The 18764-nt window shown below is 40.4% G+C and overlaps 1 protein-coding gene across 1 annotated transcript in view; it reads left to right on the forward strand.

Annotated features, from left to right (window-relative positions):
* The window catches only part of AS3MT (arsenite methyltransferase), a 228030-nt gene that overhangs the window by 119465 nt on the left and 89801 nt on the right, over positions 1-18764 (forward strand). Inside the window, exons 5-6 of the mRNA XM_085606584.1 lie at positions 5220-5356; positions 10252-10321. Coding sequence (XP_085462710.1) covers positions 5220-5356; positions 10252-10321 — 207 coding nt within the window. The remainder of the gene's footprint in view (positions 1-5219; positions 5357-10251; positions 10322-18764) is intronic.

The following is an 18764-nucleotide window of genomic DNA, read 5'->3' on the forward strand; positions in this document are numbered from 1 at the left end:
GAGCAAATAAATATTGAAACACATAATATACAAAATTAATACAATTAGCAAATTCACAAGCATCTAAAATTAATAAAAGAAATATATTCAAAACAAATTGCACGGTTCCCTACAAACCCAACCAAATTAACTAAATAATTTAATGTAAAAAGTTTAAACACAATAGAATTAAACCTAATAAAAAATAAACCTTTAACAAATGTTTACCATTTTTTTATCATGAAAACAAAAATTCTGAACATTTACTTAAACAAATATATTTAAAAAAATACTTATTGAAAACATAAAGATAATCAATTAAAAATGATTTACTAATCAAAAACACTATGGGCCTCATTGAGGGGTTTGCGGTGTGGAAGCGGGACCGCCCTCTTCCGCACCGCCAAACTCCTGTAGGAATCGCCTGCCAGATCAGGAGTTTTGTCCTGTCTGGCAGTCGGTTCTTTGGCATTCCCAGGGCTGTGTCTATGAACTGCTCCAGTCCATGCCGTGCAGGTACCGGTGTGCATGCACACAGTGGAGCACATGTTGTGCCCCCCGTGTGCATCCACTTGGCGTGAGGCACAAGAGGGTCCTGTAGGGCTCCCTTTGTTTCCTCACCGCCATGAAAAGTGGGGTGGTGAGAAAACTCGTAATTTGCTTGGTGAGGCCGCAGCTGCCCTGCCAAGCATATTGCGACCTCAAGATCTCTGATTCCTGGTGGTTGCTGTGGTCCCAGGGCAGCCTGACTGCCCTGGTCATAATGGGGCGGTCGGAAGACCGCCACCAATGGGCCTCGCTAGACTGTCGGTCCGTGAACCGCCAGACTCGTAATAAAGCCCTAAATATATAGATTTATATTTTAAACTTCTTACTCCTACACACCTAACAACTAGCAAAATTATAATACAACTAAATTAATTAAATCACAACCACAAAATATTACAATAAACTAAAGCATAATACATTAAAATGAATTATTTTGATCATGTAAGTCAGTCAAATATTCTTTATTCGGCTATTAGGCCATAGAAGATGTAAAATACAGAACATTTAAAGTTAGACTGAGGGACTGAATTAAATCAATTAAATCAAACCGTTAAATAATGTATCTAATTAATAATTGAACCCATTAAAAGTTTAACAAATGAAACCTCTGTAAGAAAATATGAAATAAATAATTTACATAGTCCTCTATTTAACCAATTACAATTTCAAAATGTAAAAAACAATGTTTAAACAATTATAAAATGCATAGTAAACATACTTCTCACCCTACTCCCTGCAAACACAACTACCTGCCAATAAATTTAAAACAAATCTAATCAAAACAAGTCTCTAATTATATAATCAAAGCAAAAATAAATTAACTCCACTAAATATGACAAATAATTTGCAATCAAATACAAACTAATAAATAAATAATAATTCTGCCCCACAATATTATTGTCATTGCCATATTCTTGGGACAGTATTTGTATCCATCGATATCTTTGCATCAGTATTGTCGTACACACCCACAATACTGTCAAAAACATTGGTAGGTTCTTTAGAAAATTTGGCATGGCCCAAAATACCAGACCACTTCGAATTATATTCTACATATATAATATCTTCTTTCTAGGCATCTGGGATATTTTCTATCTGAAACCGGTCCTGGGGAAGAAAATTAGCTGGCAGAAGCATCCCCTCATAAAGGGCACTGCATTTGTCACTGTGACCGAGCAGCCCTATGGCAGGTGGGCATCTGGGTGAAGCGTGTCCTTCAGTGGAGCCAGCTGAAGCTCTGCCATTGAAACCTGGTGGTGCCCCGACATCTACTGAGGTGGGGTATTAACGGATTAGTGATGCTCCCAATCCACTGATCCGAATATATAATATGATGCAAACTCTAGACTTCCGCTGTAACTGTTGCCATTAGAGGGACTTCTCTTTCTGTTGACGAATGATGGAGTATCTACTGCACAACATATACAGAGTCTCTTCTACCTTTAAAAATGTCTTTCTTTTGTATTTTCCTTCTCTCATCTCAACTTCTATACCCCTAATTGCCCTGGCCTAATTGCCCTGGCCTCTCCATACTTGCCAGGAGTGAAAATGAGAGCCCCTGCACCTAATGATGAACTGCGAAGAGTGGTCATCTATACTAAGTTCTTGCGTCATTCAAAATTCTATTGATTTAATCTGTTTTCTTCCGGGAGGTTTTATTTGTGCTAAAACTAATACTTTTGAATCCTATAACCTCAGAAAAAGATTTCTGGAAGGTAGCTGGTTTGGGTAAGTATCTTATTTTCTTTGGAGAAATTAACTTTTTATCTCCCTGTATCATTCTCTTTATAATTGTCTGCACGTACTTGGTCTTCTACATTCATGATTAAGAAGATAATATATAACTTTTTCTAGATCTTTTAGATTTATGACCCTGCACACTTCAATTAAATTTTCCAGATCATCCTCTTTGAATCAAAGTATTTTACATCCTGACCCTGTACGGGGACCATTACAGAGAGCTTGTGGACATAGTCGAATTTTTCTGGCAGATGAAAAGTTTTCAATCTTACTATGTAGACTAGACTTTGTCCCCTATTCTGTAAAGCATAGGTTTTGAGCCTGCCATCCAGTTACTTAAAACATCACCTTGTATGAAGGAAAAGTAGTACCCCCTCCTCTTCAAAATTGCATATTTGAAGGCCAAACTGCTCCCAATGGCATGCTGCATTATCAGGTCACTCTACAGTATTTTGGCATCTGTGTTTCAAAGAATTTGGAATATTCGGAATTCTGGATTGAAATTTTGAAGTGAGTGCTACTACTGTAGCAGACTGTTTTTTCCTGGCGAGTACTGTTCAATGCATCCTTATTGGTCAGGAATCACAAATAACAGCATATTTATACTCAGTTTGCCCTTAGGCTGATGCCAGCTACTGCAACCTTTTGTTCTAATTAGGAAGACTCTACAGAAAACTAGCCCCTTTGTGCAACTTCTGGCATTCATAAACATGTCACTGTGAAACAGATAATGCAATCCAAGCTTCTCATGTCCTGGCTCCCTGATTACCCTGTTCTTCGCAATTCAATATGCCCAGATTGGGAAATTTCACAGACATAGAAAATATATAAGACTGCACATTATTATTCTGGGGCCATATGTAGGTAAAACGTGTTTTGCGATTCTCAAATTGCGATTTTTAGGGAATCGCAATTAGAGAATCGCAAAAAGCAAAGTAGGTAGGATTAGCAAAATATTTTGCGAATCCCACCTATTCCTTATTTGCGAATCGCAAATTGAGATTCGAAAATAAGGAATGGAAGACATTCTCAATTTGCGATTCTCAATTAAAGAATCACAAATTGAGAATGCAATTTCAAGGTTGCAAGGGTGTCAATAGGACACCCCTGGAATAAACGTGTGCACATGTGGCGCATATACATGCGCTAAGGGCATGTATGTGTGCCACATGGCACTTTGAAAAATGCAAAAAAGTGAATTTTTCAAAGAAATCGCAAATTACCACCAACTTGAAGTTGGTGATAATTTGCGACTCCTTAAGCCAAAATCGCACAACAAAAAGACATTTTGCGATTCCTTATTTTGCGTGTGGGTTTTTGTGTGCTACATAGCACACTGCCCAAAATGCGATCGCAAACGCTGAAATTCTGCGAATTTCAGCATTTGCGATCGCAATTTGGCTTCCTACATATGGCCCCTGGTATTTTCCCGATTTGTTCACTCATTCCAAAATTAATTGAAAGTCTACATCCTGATGCCTCCAAGACTATCTTTGACCTTTTTGGGACTCCATCTGCGGTTATGTTAACCTGCTGCATGATTATTGTATTTAACATTGCTGTGTGCAGAATATTTGATAACATTGTATTTTTTCGTTATTAACCATCAATTGTTCAGTTTTAATGCACTGCTCTAATATCTCATTTATCAGCTTTATACTTTTACGCCAGTAATACTTTAATACACGCTGCACGTTGCTATTAATTTTCCACAGTGGCAAGTCACATGTTTGCGTTATTTTGAAAATAACATAGTTTAACACATTTATATAGGTATTCCTTTACAATTACATGTTCAGCAGACGTCAGAAGACATTTAGTGGCCCTGTGCAGTATAGAAGTAACGTTTTCACCTGCAGAACGTTTTATTTTTCATTTGTGTGTTACAGTGATAAAATTCCCCACTTCAGGTACACATACGAGCGTAGCATTTCTTATATTTTTTTACAAAGTTAGTTTCAACAATTTAACGCCTGTTGAGGACCTTGCAAGCATGGCCCAGAGGGAAACAAATATACATACACCTACAAATCAGGCTTGTAAAGTACAAGTTCGTAGTAATGGTCAGATAATTATTACAAATGAAATTGACATTGGTGAATGAAGCAACCCAGCAGTTTTGAAGGAGGTACTTCTAAGATGGAATGGCTGACACTTTGGGGCCGATTATGATGACTGTCAGACCGCAACCGACAGCTCATCGAATAAGGTCCTTCCGCCATCTGCTGCTGCAGTCCGACCAACATATTACAATGCGTGCGGTCGGAGGGAGCAGGCGGATGGACCGTCCAAGGCGCTTCTTACTGGCTCAAGGAGCCCATCAGTGCGTCAGAAACACTTCATAATCCCTTAATGACGGCAGCTCCGCCGTTGGGATTATGATGTCGGTTTCTGACAACCATTCCCTGTCCCCCTTTTTGACATAGACGGGCTGTCGGAAAGCGTAATTGGGGTCCCCTAGCAGGGCCCTCTTCCCTATTGGTCTGCTGATCTGGGGGGCACCTATGGTGCCCTCAAAACATCCCTGCACTGTATGGTAGGCACCATGAGGTACCTCCCACAAGGTGCAGGGATGTTTGAAAACATCCGTGTTTCCATGAAAGCTTGTGCTATGTGCCTTTTCAGCTTTCATTGAAAAATTGATGTTCCGACAGCCCTATGGATGGTCGCATCCAAATACTGCGGCCAGAACCACCGACCTAAGGTCAGGTGGTTCCCCATCTGCAACGGTACTTCCGTCTAACATCGTAATAATCCCCTTTGTGTGACCTCTTCCCTTCCGTTTCGTTTTGCCTGTGGTATGCCTCTAGATGGAGACAATTTAAAGGATGCAGTGCAATCAGATAAGTGCAGCCAACCTATCACTTTTGAAAATGCTTTGCAAAGGTGTGCCGTATTTTGAGGTTTACAGGCAAATTTTGCGTTTACATTTGTTCTTTTTGTTTGTTTAGGTTGAAATAGCCCAAAAACATATTGAATATCACATGAAGAAGTTTGGTTTTAAGCAGCCCAATGTGGACTTTGTTCAAGGATACATTGAAAAGCTTGGTGATGCCGGCATACAGGATAAAAGCTATGATCTTGTTATGTGAGTAACATTTGTTGTTTCACTATAGGTCACACAATGGTTCAATGTACACATTTATTTTTCATAAGCCTCTCTTTGCCCTGTGCTATTAGTGTAGGTCTGGGATTATTTGGCAGATATACATATGTCTCTCTGATGGAAAGAAATAGATCTGAGTTGTCCCTTCCTTTAGATGTGCTATCTTGTTCCCTGTGTAGCTAAGACCATTTAGTTATTGTCAGCTGTAATGTGGCTAATCTAATTTACAAATTCAGCGTTCTATAAGAATAATGTCTGAGTAATTTACCTAAAGTAATCTAAATGTGAGAATGGTTAAAACATCTCTGCTCACTCCAACTTATTCAGCAGCAAAGAATCCAAGCCCAAGAAGACATGGGCAGGCTATTATTTGGAAAGCTGAGAGGAACAGCAATGTTTTAATGTCTATGACACAGGCATGATGCCTTTCAATTAATATTAATGTAATTAATCCAACCATTTCTGATTTTCAACACTCTTGGTTCTACCCGAAAACAGAAAGTTATTTGAGCAATTAGTAAGATTTGGGCGCAGGAAAGGGTGATGTTTATGCTTCCCTGAGATGTAGCTGGACCTGATCTGAGAAGTCCCTGTTAGACAATGCCAGAACTTCAAAGAAGCCTAGTGAAAGAAATGCTCATCTGTGAGATTTGACAAAAACTGGTGCAATTTGAGTTTAGCATCTGACTGTCTCCCAAGAAACCAGTCTATTGCCACGTCTTGAATAACTTGTATATGTAGATTGAGGTAAACTTATTGTCCTATGAAAAGGGTACTTTAGCATTTATGCTAATATGTTAACAACACACCTGTTACAGAGATCATGACTGAGCACCTGAAAGTCCTCTTGTGGGCTGATAAACTAATCAGTGGTTTTGCAAATAACCTCAGCTCCTTATTTCATCCTTTATTGAAAACATTTTTGTGCAGTTTTATATTTTACTATGAATATTTGATGTTGTCTCTACATGGCGATCCACCCAAATTACCTTGTTTTAGCATCAAGTGTCTCTTATTGCTAACTGCTAATTTTCTGGAAAAGGAAGTAAAGAAACTTTTTTTTTCCGATTTATGGTTGGAGTTGTATTTAAATATTATATTGTGAAGCTGTTGAGTGCTTGCCACCTGAAACAGACGAACAACATAATACCTGCACTTTGTCCTCTCATCTGCTTCTTATGGAGCAGAAGGAGGAGTTGTAGCCAGTGGTCAGAGCTGCCCAATCTAAAACTGGGGAACCAGGCTTGAGCTCCGGCACTGGCTCAACATCTTGTGAAAATCACGTAATCTCCCTGTGACTAAATAAAAATATAATCTGGCGCTCATGAAATGAGCCCAATGCGCTTGGGGCAAGTTTGCGCTATATAAAACTGAAAAAAAGTAAGAAAATAACCTGTGAATTGATGCACTAAGCACAAGGCATAACAGCCAAGAGGCACCAAAGCTAACAAATCACATAGTACAGCAACAACTTTTAACCAAAAACAAATAATGAAGACAAGCCTTGGATGCAGTACAACTGATGCTCACTCTTTTGGTCTTGAGCCGTTTGAGGACCTGGGACTCTGTCTTTAAAGATAGCCAGAGGGGGGGACAAAAGGCAGCCATTAATGCATACATACTCTCCTCATTAGGCAGCACAACTGCTTGATCAGTCATACAGCATTTAAAGCACCTTGGCAAGGCTACAAATATATTTTTGATGGATTAATTCAGTTGATAATAGATCCATTGGTGTCCACATCTGGATCAGCCAGTCGTTGCTTCTTTCAAGGGAGTGACTGAGTGGTCCTATTGTGAATGCTCTGGCAGGCCCATGATGTCCAATATGCCATAGTCCTGGACCACCATGATAACATACTGCTCATATGAAATCCCAGCAGGACTAATCTGGTGTCTTGATCCAGCGAATAGCCGGCTCCGTTTAATGGCACAAACATCTGCTCTTTAGGAAGTAAATAGAAAACCCCACAAGGGCGAGTCTGCCTCTGTCCCTGGTTCTCCTTCCTTCCAGGTTATTGTGGTGCTAGCATCCTCCTGGAACAGCATGGCTGTCTCTCATATTGTCAATAAGGCCAAAGATTCCAAACGTTTGAAATAAAATATTCCAATCACATGGTCTCTTAGGTAATTATTGCTCATGGTTTTATGGCTGTGTTGGGCTTCAGTTCAGGCAACATTTCAGTTGATACGTCTCCGTCCTACTTATTTAATTGAGGAGGAGGTAATGTTTATGCTGAATCTGGTCAAGGACGAGGCAAAGCAAAATGTTATGATTTACAGGGACCTTAATGGCCCTGCTACATGGACCCTTTCAATTGGTCTTTCCTAGCACTTTCTAGCATGGCTGAAATATTCACCCACTAAAAGGGACTTCAGGACCGAGTCCTTAAATTTCCTTCTGATGGGAAAAATCGGCTTAGCCCTCAAGAAATGAGCTGGTATGTCTAGTTGGACCCCGCAGCAGGTCAAGGCTTTCCAGTGCTTTAAGGGCAGGACCTCCTTTTGCCCCACACCTTCAACAAGAATCTGTTTTTCTCTGCCTCAATGTCTCTGTCCAAGAGAAGGTGCTTCGGGAGGGGGGGTGTTAGTGGCTTTCTTATGGCAGGGCATGTGGTGGTAGCCATCTAGATCAACAAATAGTTGTGCTCTTTGTATCAGCTGGACAAATGCCCCCTTCTGACAGCCCCACAGTCACTCAGGCTCACTTTTGGACTCAGCACTACCAAAGAGCTAGTCTTTGCTTATCTACACATCTCATTTAACTATCTGATAATACTTGAAGCTTTTAGGAAATCTACTGCAGGTCCCCTTGTTAGAGCAAATGGTTGCAGTTTTGCTACTTGACCTTCCTTTGAAGCTTCCAGACTTTGGTTTGAAGCCTCCGTTCACTTCCATGCACTGTGGGAAATATTATGATTCTTAATAAACACCTGGCAGTATCAGGCAGACATCTGCAGGACTTTGTTGGAGGCCTTTGAGACCTAGGCCTACGCCAGGGAGTTCTTTTGTACTCTTTACGATGGCACTAGACGCTATTTGGAATGCCTCCTGATTGCTATAATCCCATTAAAAAGCCTTCAATGGCTGAGGGCGACAGTATTTTTCCGCCCACCTTATGCACAAGCCCTATGAATCTAGTTACCCTGACATGATTTTTTTTCCATTCAAAATGGCTGTCATGATTAACTTTAGACCCTTTTCGACTGAGGCAAAGGGATGATTAGAACACATCCATCCTTCGTTTCAAATTGAAGTTGTTAGTTGAATTACACCTACATAGGGAGATATTTCCCCTATTTTGTTGTCTGTATCATTTGATGAATATTAGTGACGTCAAGCTCATTCTCAGGACTCAGTTTCTAATGGACCTATTGCCTGCTTATTTCAACTGATACATACCTGGACTCACTGTTATCCACTATGGTGCGTGGTAGAGATTTACACTGCATGAGAGCGCTCCCCACGTTATCGGGACCAGGAAGATTCCTGTTGGTCCTGAGAGGACTGGTGCCTTCCTTCATATTTTCCTTAGGGGGTGTGTTCCTCTTGCCTATTTGATACTCTTGCAGTCTCCTTTAGAACACCATATATACGTTTTTGTTGCCTGGCTCCCCCCCTTACATTCCACTGTCTACTACAGGATCATATCATTTGAGTGCCCTGATGTGAACGTGTAACCCCAGACCGGGGAGTCACCGAAGCGTGTGTTGGCGCAGACTACAATAGCAGCATTAGAATGTCAACACCATATCAATAAGCTTATGCTAAATGATTACAACTTTGAATATTATAGTGTTTTATTGAGGCACCTATATTAAGTTTCAACATATTGTATATATTGGAGAATTTATATTAATATTTGGAGTTCATATTATATTACAATATTGGGAAGACGTCCTCTTTTGCTGCTCCTGTTATATACTATTTGGTTTTGTACTTGCATTGTAGATACTCAAAAGTATAGTATGAAGAGTGTGAGTGATGCGAATTGGGAATGTATGGTGTAAGAGAACTGGGTTGTGAGTAGGAATGGCTGATGAGGTATGGCGGATGAGAATTATTATTTCTGTGCCTTTTCTTTCTTATATTATTGATTCAATATTATCTTGGAGTATGTTATATTTATTGAAATTATATTATATATAGTGATTACATTTTTGCATTAAATTTGTATAATTTTATAATCCACGCATAGTAGTTCATTCTCTTTATCCTCTGTTGGTTTGGTCAGCACTTGGGAATTCATTATCCAAGTAAAGGGCAAAATTCTCCGCTTTTGGATACCAGCGGCAGGGGGATTTTCCTTTATTTGCTTTATCACTCTCAGATTTAACCTGTACACAGCAAGCCAGCTCTTCATCCCTTATGGTAGCACAGACTAAGGCAAACCTGTATGCAAAGAGAATGGGGACGACACAAACAAGGCCGGACTGGGACACCAAAGCAGCCCTAGCAATTTCGACTGACCAGCCCCTATCCACTCCTCCCCAGACCCCAGTAACAAAATTGCCCCCCACCCGTGCGAAATTGGCCTCACCCTTCCAGCCTCCCTCCAAAACACCTGATGCCTGCTATGGCCAGTCCGGTTCTGGACATAAATGTTACTGTATTGGATCAGAGATTATCCCCCATGGATACCCCTGACACCTGGAATTGTCTACCGATTATTACCTGGAGACCCATCACTAATATCCAGAATGATAAGCATTGCATGCAAGATTACTTCTAGTTGTAACAAGAGGCATTTTCTTGTCTCTTGTGTAACATTTGAAATAAATGTGCGCTTCTCATTTTATCACCTTTCTGTACTCTGACGAAAAATATAAAAAAATATTTTTATGAGTTATTGATTTAAATATTTATATATCTTTTAGTTCCAACTGTGTGATTAACCTGACTCCGGATAAGAGAGCAGTCCTTGGAGAGGCATATAGAGTTCTAAAGGTAATTTAACCTTTTGTTGCCCCTGATTCTAATAAGTGAGCTTCCTGAAGATGGGGGCTTGGCCTACTTCCCATGTTATCACCTGCAATGCCATGTGTGGTCAGTAACTGGATCTGCAAATTGTTTGTATTTGTATTTTGTATTTGTATTTTTAACTTGTAGAGCGCCTTATCACCCCGTGACCCCCCCCCCCACACACAACAGGTCCTGGCGTCTTACCCATGCTCCAGCTTTACCCTTTAAGTGTCCTCAAATACAATCAGTTAGTGCTTTGTTAAGTAGAAAATAAATCCCTGTTAATGCTGGCTCGTTGTAATCGAGCACCAACTGGGCAAACAATGTATTCTAATGTAATTGCATTTATATAGCGCTTACTACAAGGCAAGACGTTGAAGCGCTTTTTCGGCAAGTAGCACGTTATTCCGGAACCCAAAAGGAATTGTCGTGAATTAGTATAGTGAAATATGAAATTAATTTGAGCGGTGGATATGTTGCTCTTTTATTTGGATTGAGAAGAATAGTGGAGGGATAGAAGAGAGATAGGTTTGCATTTATAGCGCTTGCTACCCCTGATGAGGTGTTGAAGCGCTTTTCTTCTAGTATCGCTTGCTACCCATGATGAGGTGTTGAAGCGTTTTTCGTCGAGTAGCACGCTACTTCGAAACTAAAAAAAGGATTGGTAGTGAATTACTCTAGGGAAATATGAAATTAATTTGAGCATTAAACATGTTAGTCTGTTATTTGGATTGTAAATGGATAGTGGAGAGATAGAAGAGGGAAAGGCTTGCATTTATATAGCGCTTGCTACCCCTCATAAGCTGTTGAAGCGCTTTTTGGCAGGTAGCACGCTACTGTGGAACCCAAACCGGGTTAGTGTAGAATTAGTGTAGGAAAATATGAAATTAATTCGAGCAGAGGACATGTTAGTCTGTTATTTGGATTGAAAAGGAATAGTGGAGGGACAGAAGAGGGAAGGGGCTAGAAAGCTTTTTTTGGAGTTCATTGCAGTAGGATGGGGTTTGGGATGAGTAATGTGGAGGTGAAGGGTGAGAGTCAGATGGAAGTGTTTAGAAAGGCCTGTTTGGGAGATCTGAATAGTGAAAGAGGAATGAAATGATGCAAGGAGGGGTACAGGAGGGAAAAGTCTAGAAAGTGTTACTTTGGGGATCATAGTAGTGGTATGGGTTTTGGGATGAATAAGAGAGTGGAAGGAGAGGCTATATTGAGAGAGGTATAGGGTGAGAAATAGGGTAGTGCATTGGAGAGAGTAGTAGAATGAGGCTTGAGATGAATGTATGTATGTATGTATGTATGTGTCTTGTAAAGCGCACTGCTGCCCTGAGGCGTCGTGGCGCTGTAGACCGCTGGGGAACCCGTCCTGGCTATCCCTGTGAGATGGTCCCTCCTGGGTATCTCCAAGGTGAAACCAGGCATCCCCGGCGAATGTGGGGGGCCGTTGTGGAGATGAGGCAAGCTAATGCCCAGAGTTGCCGAGTGTGTTCCTGGTTAGAGTAGGTACCGAGGCGAGAATTATCAAGTCCGTTTTGACCCTGGTCCACGACCCTGCCGCGTCGGGAATTGAACCCTGGTCCCTGGCCGATTCTCTGCTTGCGGATCTGCCGCCTCTAACCAGTGAGCCACACCTCTCCACTGAATCAGAGTGGAGGTAGAGGATATGTTGCTAGGGATAAAGTGGGATATATACGGTAGTGCGTTGGATATGCTGATTTAGAACCAAAGTAATAAATATGAAGATACACAAGTACATGGATAGTATATATGTATAAGGAAGGTAATATATGTATATTAAAGTTGTATTTAATAAACTCACTTTCCAGTGTTGCTGTACTTTAAGTTTTTAAAAAAAAATGTTTGTAATTCAATAGTGAAGCAAATTCTAGATTAAAAAAAGATAAAAGATTTACTTATTTATGCAGTCACTTATATATGTGTTAAACATAGAATGATGCAATTATAAGTAATATGTACATTTGTTAAACAGAGCTAACGAATATCCATATCTTTAAAAACATAATTATTATACACGTTTAAATAAAGCAATACACATGTGTAGGTACACATCTGTAGTCCAAATAAATGCTTGTATACAAAGGGATATGCTGTACATTTATTTTTGAGTATGGTGGTTATGTGGGGAGGAGCCAATTCTTGAGTAGTTTTCTGACGATAAGGTGATTATCCGTGGATCTTACGTTTGGTGGTAAAGAGTTCCATAGTTTGGCTGCTTGAACAGAGAAGGATGTGTCACCCATGGTCTTTTCTTGTATGGTGGTATTTTGGGTTGTGGTGCCACTCCAGAGCGGAGGTTCCTTTGTTGAATGTAGTTGGTGGTTTTATTTCTGATGAAGAGCGGTCCTGTTCCATGTATCGCTTTGTGGGTGATACAAAGCAGCTTGAATGTGGATCCTCTGCCAACTGGTAACCAATGTAGGGCTTTTAAGGCAGGAGAGATGTGGGCTTGTGGCTTTACATGTAGCAGTAGTCTGGCAGCAGAGTTTTGAATCCATTATAGTCTTTTCATAGTTGTTAAAAGTGATCCATGGTAGAGGCTATTGGCGTAATCGAGTTTGGACAGCACAAGAGAGATGGTAGCCTTGACCTTGTGTGGGAATCCCAGGTGAGGAAGATGCGTTGCAGAGTTTTTATAGTAACGATGCTTGATCTTGATAGTTTGTCCACATGGGCATTCATTGATAGCTGGGAGTCTATGGTAATTTAGAGGTTTCTTACTTCCTTTGATACTTTAGGTGGTGTTCTCAGATCATCAGGCCATGAGGCGGTGGGTCATTATTTTTCCAATCGCCACACATGAGTATTTCCGTTTTGGAAGCATTCAAATTGAGATGGCTCCATGTCATCCATTGATCCACAGCTCTGAAACAACGGAAAATTGGTGAGTTCCCAAAGTCTTTGGGGCATTCCAGTTGAAGGACTATTTGTGTGTCCTCTGCATAATTATAGCATTTGAGGTGAAATTGATTGATCAGTGCCAGTAATAACTTCATGAAGATGTTAAAAAGCGTGAGTGAGATGATAGAGCATTGAGGGACCCCTGCTTTTGTGAGTCACAGTTTAGAAGAGAAAGGGGGGATATGGATGACATTAGTTCTGTTGTGAAGGTAGAATGTGATCCAGTCCAGAGCAGTCCCCTCTATGCTTTGTAGAGTCTTTGTATCAGAGTGTCATGGTCAACTGTGTCAAAGGCAGCTGGGAGGTCAAAGAGGAGTAGTGCAGCAACACCGTTCTGTTCCGGTCAACTGTGTTCTTAAGGTCATCCCAGATGGCAACAAGGGCAGATTTTGGGCCTCTTCCTGGACTGAATCCCGATTGGAAGTCTAAATGTATAGCCTTATCTTCAGTGGATTGAAACATCTGGCCGAAATCTGCTCTTTCTATCAGTTTGCCCAGGAAAGGTCCATTTGTAATTGGTCTGTAGTTGTCGGGATTCAGCGGGTCCAGGTTTGTTTTCTTCAGTGATGGGCATATGTATGACTTTTTTAGGTCTTCTGGAAATACTCCTGTAGTTAAGAAATTGTTGATGATTCTTCTTACTGGTGTGGCAGCAGAGGTTGCTAATTCGCTTGGAGGTTTGTGGTGGGCACAGGACAGAAGGACTGCCGGCAGGCCAGCTTGCTTTGACCAGGTCCATAAATTCATTGTGTGAAATCTGTTTGGAAGGAGTGGAGAGGCTGGGTTAACGTATTCTTGGATTGTTGTTTTGGAAAAGGGTCGATGCTGGTGTTTTTTCTTTGTTATAAATTTGAGTGCAAAGTGTCTGCTTTGGCTGTATAGTGACTTGCCAGTTTGTCTGTGAAATCTCAAGTAATGGGATGAGCTCCTTCTAGTCAATTTGTTTTCTGAAATTCAGTGAGAATTTTATAGAATTCTTTTTTTGCACATTTAGCTTTTTTTTTTAGCTTATTTGATAGTTGACTTGTATAATCTGTTAAGTTTATGTAGGTTAAGTTTGTCTTGATTCATGTTTGTTTTGAGCCAGACACGTTGCAGCTTTCTAATTTGTTGTTTTATCTCTTTTAGCTCTGTATTTCTCCAAGGTGCCTGTTTTCTTTCATTTCGTTGTGTTATGTTTAGTGGTATTGGGATATCAAAAGCTTCCTGTAGCCATTATATAGTTTTTTAACTGAATTTATTGTGTATAGATCTGTACTGGATGTTAGCTGTGTTTCTAAGTGTTCAAAATTGATTTTGTTCCACGGTCGATAGGTAGATGTACGTAAGGTGGTTTTAAGTGTGTTGCTTAGTGTTGTTTTATGTTGGAAAGCAAGCAACTGTTGGTCTGACCATGTGAGTGGAGTTATTGTTTGAAAGGTGACTTCTTCTGTATTTGCAAAAATGATTGAGCATTTATTAGTAGGCATTTTAGAGAATGTGCTCAGGTGATAGTGTGATTTTGTTTTGTATAAGAGTGAGCAGTATTTTGTGGGTTTGTAGCAGGTGTGTCCTAAGTCACGGTATTAGCTGTATGAGGATTACAATAGTGTAGCTGTTCTGTATCGTGTTCCTCGTCCACCAGGCTAAGAAGGCATTTTTATGGGCCTGCGTGTGTATTGTGGTGGAGATGGTAGCGCAAAGGGAGTTGTTGACCTGTGTTGTTTTTGTAGTGTAGCCTTGTTGTGCAGTAGACATGGAGAAGTGAAGTTGTGAGGAGTGGCATGTTGATTGTTTTGTTTGCTTCTGTTCAGGGCGGAAGGTGTATGAGTTAAGGGTAGTGGTACAGTATGTGGGTCATGTAGTAAAGTTCTAAATTGTAGGTTAAGCAATATATTAGAGCGACTCTCCTTGGACAAATTATTCTCAGTCAGTGTCCTTTGCATGAGCCATGTTCTAACACTGATGATATGGCCTTCCTCACGTTCATACCGGTGATTCACACAGTAGGCGCTCATGTGCAGTCCCATTCGTGCATGTTGTTTCAACGCACTTTTCAACAACCCTTTGTACAACATGGAGTTATGAGGGCCTCTGCCTACCTTCCTGGCTAATAGACCAGCATGTCACATACACGATCTGTCTACTATGCTATGAAAAAGTAGGCAAAAGCCGAAAGACAGCTAATTGAGTAACCGTAAATAAAGTAGAAAGGGCTTAGAGAAGCACTCTTTGGAGAAACCTCCCTCCTATTTGGGGTGAATGTGATTTTGTTTGCTGTAGCCTTAGTACAGAGAGGCTAAGCTAAATAGAAGAGCTTAGGAGCAAATTAACAAATTTTTCACGCAACGCAGTGCAACATAGTGCACGTGAGTCTAGGCTAGGTTTTGTACTGGAAAGTTACTCTTCCACTACAAAATACTATGCTTAGAGTAACATCGAAAAAAGTCCCACTTTGTATGTGTGCTTTACAGTGCAACACACATGCAAAGTTGTAAAAGATTGGATAAAATAAAACTTTCCTCCTACTTTTCACCTACCTCAAGGAGGCGTACATTTTTTGGCACAAAGCTCTGTCTGCAAATGTATTCCAGTACTTCCAATGTCCAGTTTTGGGAAAGTGCAAGGCCACACCACTTCACTTCTTAAGCTTGCCCGTGCGGCACTAGCCCACTCCACCTTAAGACATCTGACTTTCTTTGCATTTTCACCATACAAAAAATTGTTATTGCAATCCGACATCTCCCACCAAGTGTCACTCTTGGCAGTTCTCCAGAACTGATCTATTATAGTCCACCTTGGATTTAGGCTTTGTCAGGAGCCCGTTTAAAAGTTCTGCCACTGATGTTACTCAGCCATGTGAATGAAGTGCTGATGTGCCCTTGTGTATCCTGCATTTCACTGTTTCAAATCGTTGCAGGGCCAGTTCAGCATTTGATTGTTTTAAGGGATCCAGAATGAGAACCCCGGTGTTGGGTGATAATAACCTTCACTACCCTAATAACAATGCAAACTGTAAAACGCTTAGCAGCGAGGCTCCGTGCTTGTTGGTTCAGTGTCTGTGAATCGGAACATGCACGGGACACCAGCCGAGCATCTTTTCTGGTTCTCATACTGTAAAGGGATCCATGCAGGAAGCAGTGATTTAATCCTCATGGCCACTGATCTGTCTCTGTGTGTTACAGCTAAAAAATACATTTGTATGGCAAATGCCTTTTTTAAGTGTTTTTTACCAACCAAATGAACCCATTTTCAAAACCTCAGATTAGTGAAAAGATTGAGCAAAAACTTAAAAGGATCCAGAAATGAGATGCTGAGGATCTGGGGAACTATCCCATGTACACGGACTGTGGTGCGCTGACTGTGGTGCAAAGGGTAATGGAAGACACGAAAAAAAACAAAGATCCTGGACCAAACTTTAGTCCTCTTTGTCTGTTTAGGTGGAATACGGCTGTGTGGGTTCCTGCCTTAATGATATACTTGATGTTGTACTAGAAACATAAAGCGTCCTAATGCCTGGAAAATGTCAATAAGGGTTTGAATACACAAGAAGGGTGAAAAGAATAACTAGACCAAGTGCATATCGCTCTTGCGCCTTGAAAGCAGCAGCAAAGGTGTAGGACCCTCTACGACTTACCGTATTCAGGAATGGAAGAGTGAGAAGCTAATACTGAAGGCTCCGCAAGCTGTAGTTGCCGACTCTACAGAAGGCACTGAGGGTTAACCAATTTGTGTGTAAGGCATCGCAGTGTCTTAGCCCGAACCTGGTTTACACATTCCTTCAGCGGACAATAATATTTGATCAATCTTAATGTGAACACCACTATGTGCAGTAGGAGTCCTGCTTTTAATATTTGCTGACGATCATCCCACTTTAGCCAAATGGATGTGTAAGAAAGGATTTAGATGAGATACACTAATAATGCATCTCAGCTGCTGCTAATCTCGTGTAGCCATTCACAAGATGGTGTTTCCTGGTATAGTGTTATCACATGCAGAAGACTGTGGCCACTGAAGCTGCTCTGCAAAGCACATAGTTTATTAAATCGAGTGACCTCAGGGCTACTGATCTCATATTAATCCGATATTATGCCGGGATTAGAATATATTCAGTTAAAACACAAAACCTAATGGTACCACTCAAACAGACAAATAAATACAGCATTACGGGCGAGACGTTTTAAATACAGGTCACAAAAAAAGGGTCCCAATTTGCGACCAGTTCTTTTGCAATCAGTGTAGAATTTTGCGAAACAAATTTTAAATTAATACCTGGTTTGCAAAATTATCGCGCACAGTGGGTTGCAGTCCGATCTACCTCATTAATTGCGACTTACTCCAAATGGTGGCCATCACGGAGTTGATGGCCTTCTAGGATCAGCAGGGCCACTATGTCTGTAATATTCTACCATTTAGAAAAATGTAGTATTTTTTTTTAAAGTTTTGTTTGAGAGTTGGCTGTGGTCCTGGACCATTGCCAAATTTCTAACAAAGCTGTTTTTGCATTTACAAAAGAGGAAGTGTCCCAGGGGGAGCCCTTCCCTTTTTGCGACTAGGCTACCATTCCAACTAGGGAGTCTGTGCGTTTTTCAATGTTTTGCGATTGGATTTCAGATGTGAAACATTGATAGATCTCATTCCAATTTGGTATTTGGAAGGGTCGCCTACAACACGCCCCTTCCAAGTACTGAATCGGTATTGGGGTCCTATTCTCATTTTAGGAGTCACAAACTCGAAATTGAAGTGTTTGCTACCTTAAAAATGCTTTGTACATATAGCCTTATTGCATATTACTAGTACAACTTCAGTTTTTAAACACTTCTCAGCACAATGCAAAATGCCAATGAGTTATGGTACTGTCTGTTTCTAAGCGCATCAGCAAAATGAGCCTGTTGTTTTAGACTTTTATTTAATCTGAAGTAGAGTCTATCCCAGCCAAGCAATCTTGACAGATGAGCAGTAATGTACCTGAAATAAAGATTTGGTAATGTGATCCTAAAAGAAGGATTATAAAATGGCGAGAAAATGAGGTCTAATGTGGCAATATATCCTGGGAACCTGTAGTTGAATCATGACTGAGACGCCGTTCTGAAAATCCCGGGATTATGGACAAATCATTTAATCTCCTTGTGTCTGAAATTATACATGAAAAATTGTAAAATCATTTAATCTCCTTGTGTCTGAAATTATACATGAAAAATTGTAACGTGTAATTTCGCAACTGATGTGATTATTCATTCTTTATTCGATCTTCCAAAAACAGATCATAAAAGATACATGAATAAAAACCTACAATTAAAAGTCAAAAATGTTAAAATATCTACAGAAAAACTGATTTACACATTCAATGCTGTGTCTAATATGCACCTCCAACAACTCTCACATTAATGTAGATTGGTCCCGTGCTCTCTGGATAGTATTGCACTATATAAATATCATATGTCACAGACCACAGGTCAGGTTTAGAGCAGCTAAATAGATTTACTAGCATATTAGGCACTGCTGTTGAAGCCTCAGGTAAGCGGATTCGCCA

Source organism: Triturus cristatus, chromosome 1_2 (assembly GCF_964204655.1).
Source record: "Triturus cristatus chromosome 1_2, aTriCri1.1, whole genome shotgun sequence".
NCBI classification, from domain to species: Eukaryota; Metazoa; Chordata; class Amphibia; order Caudata; family Salamandridae; genus Triturus; species Triturus cristatus.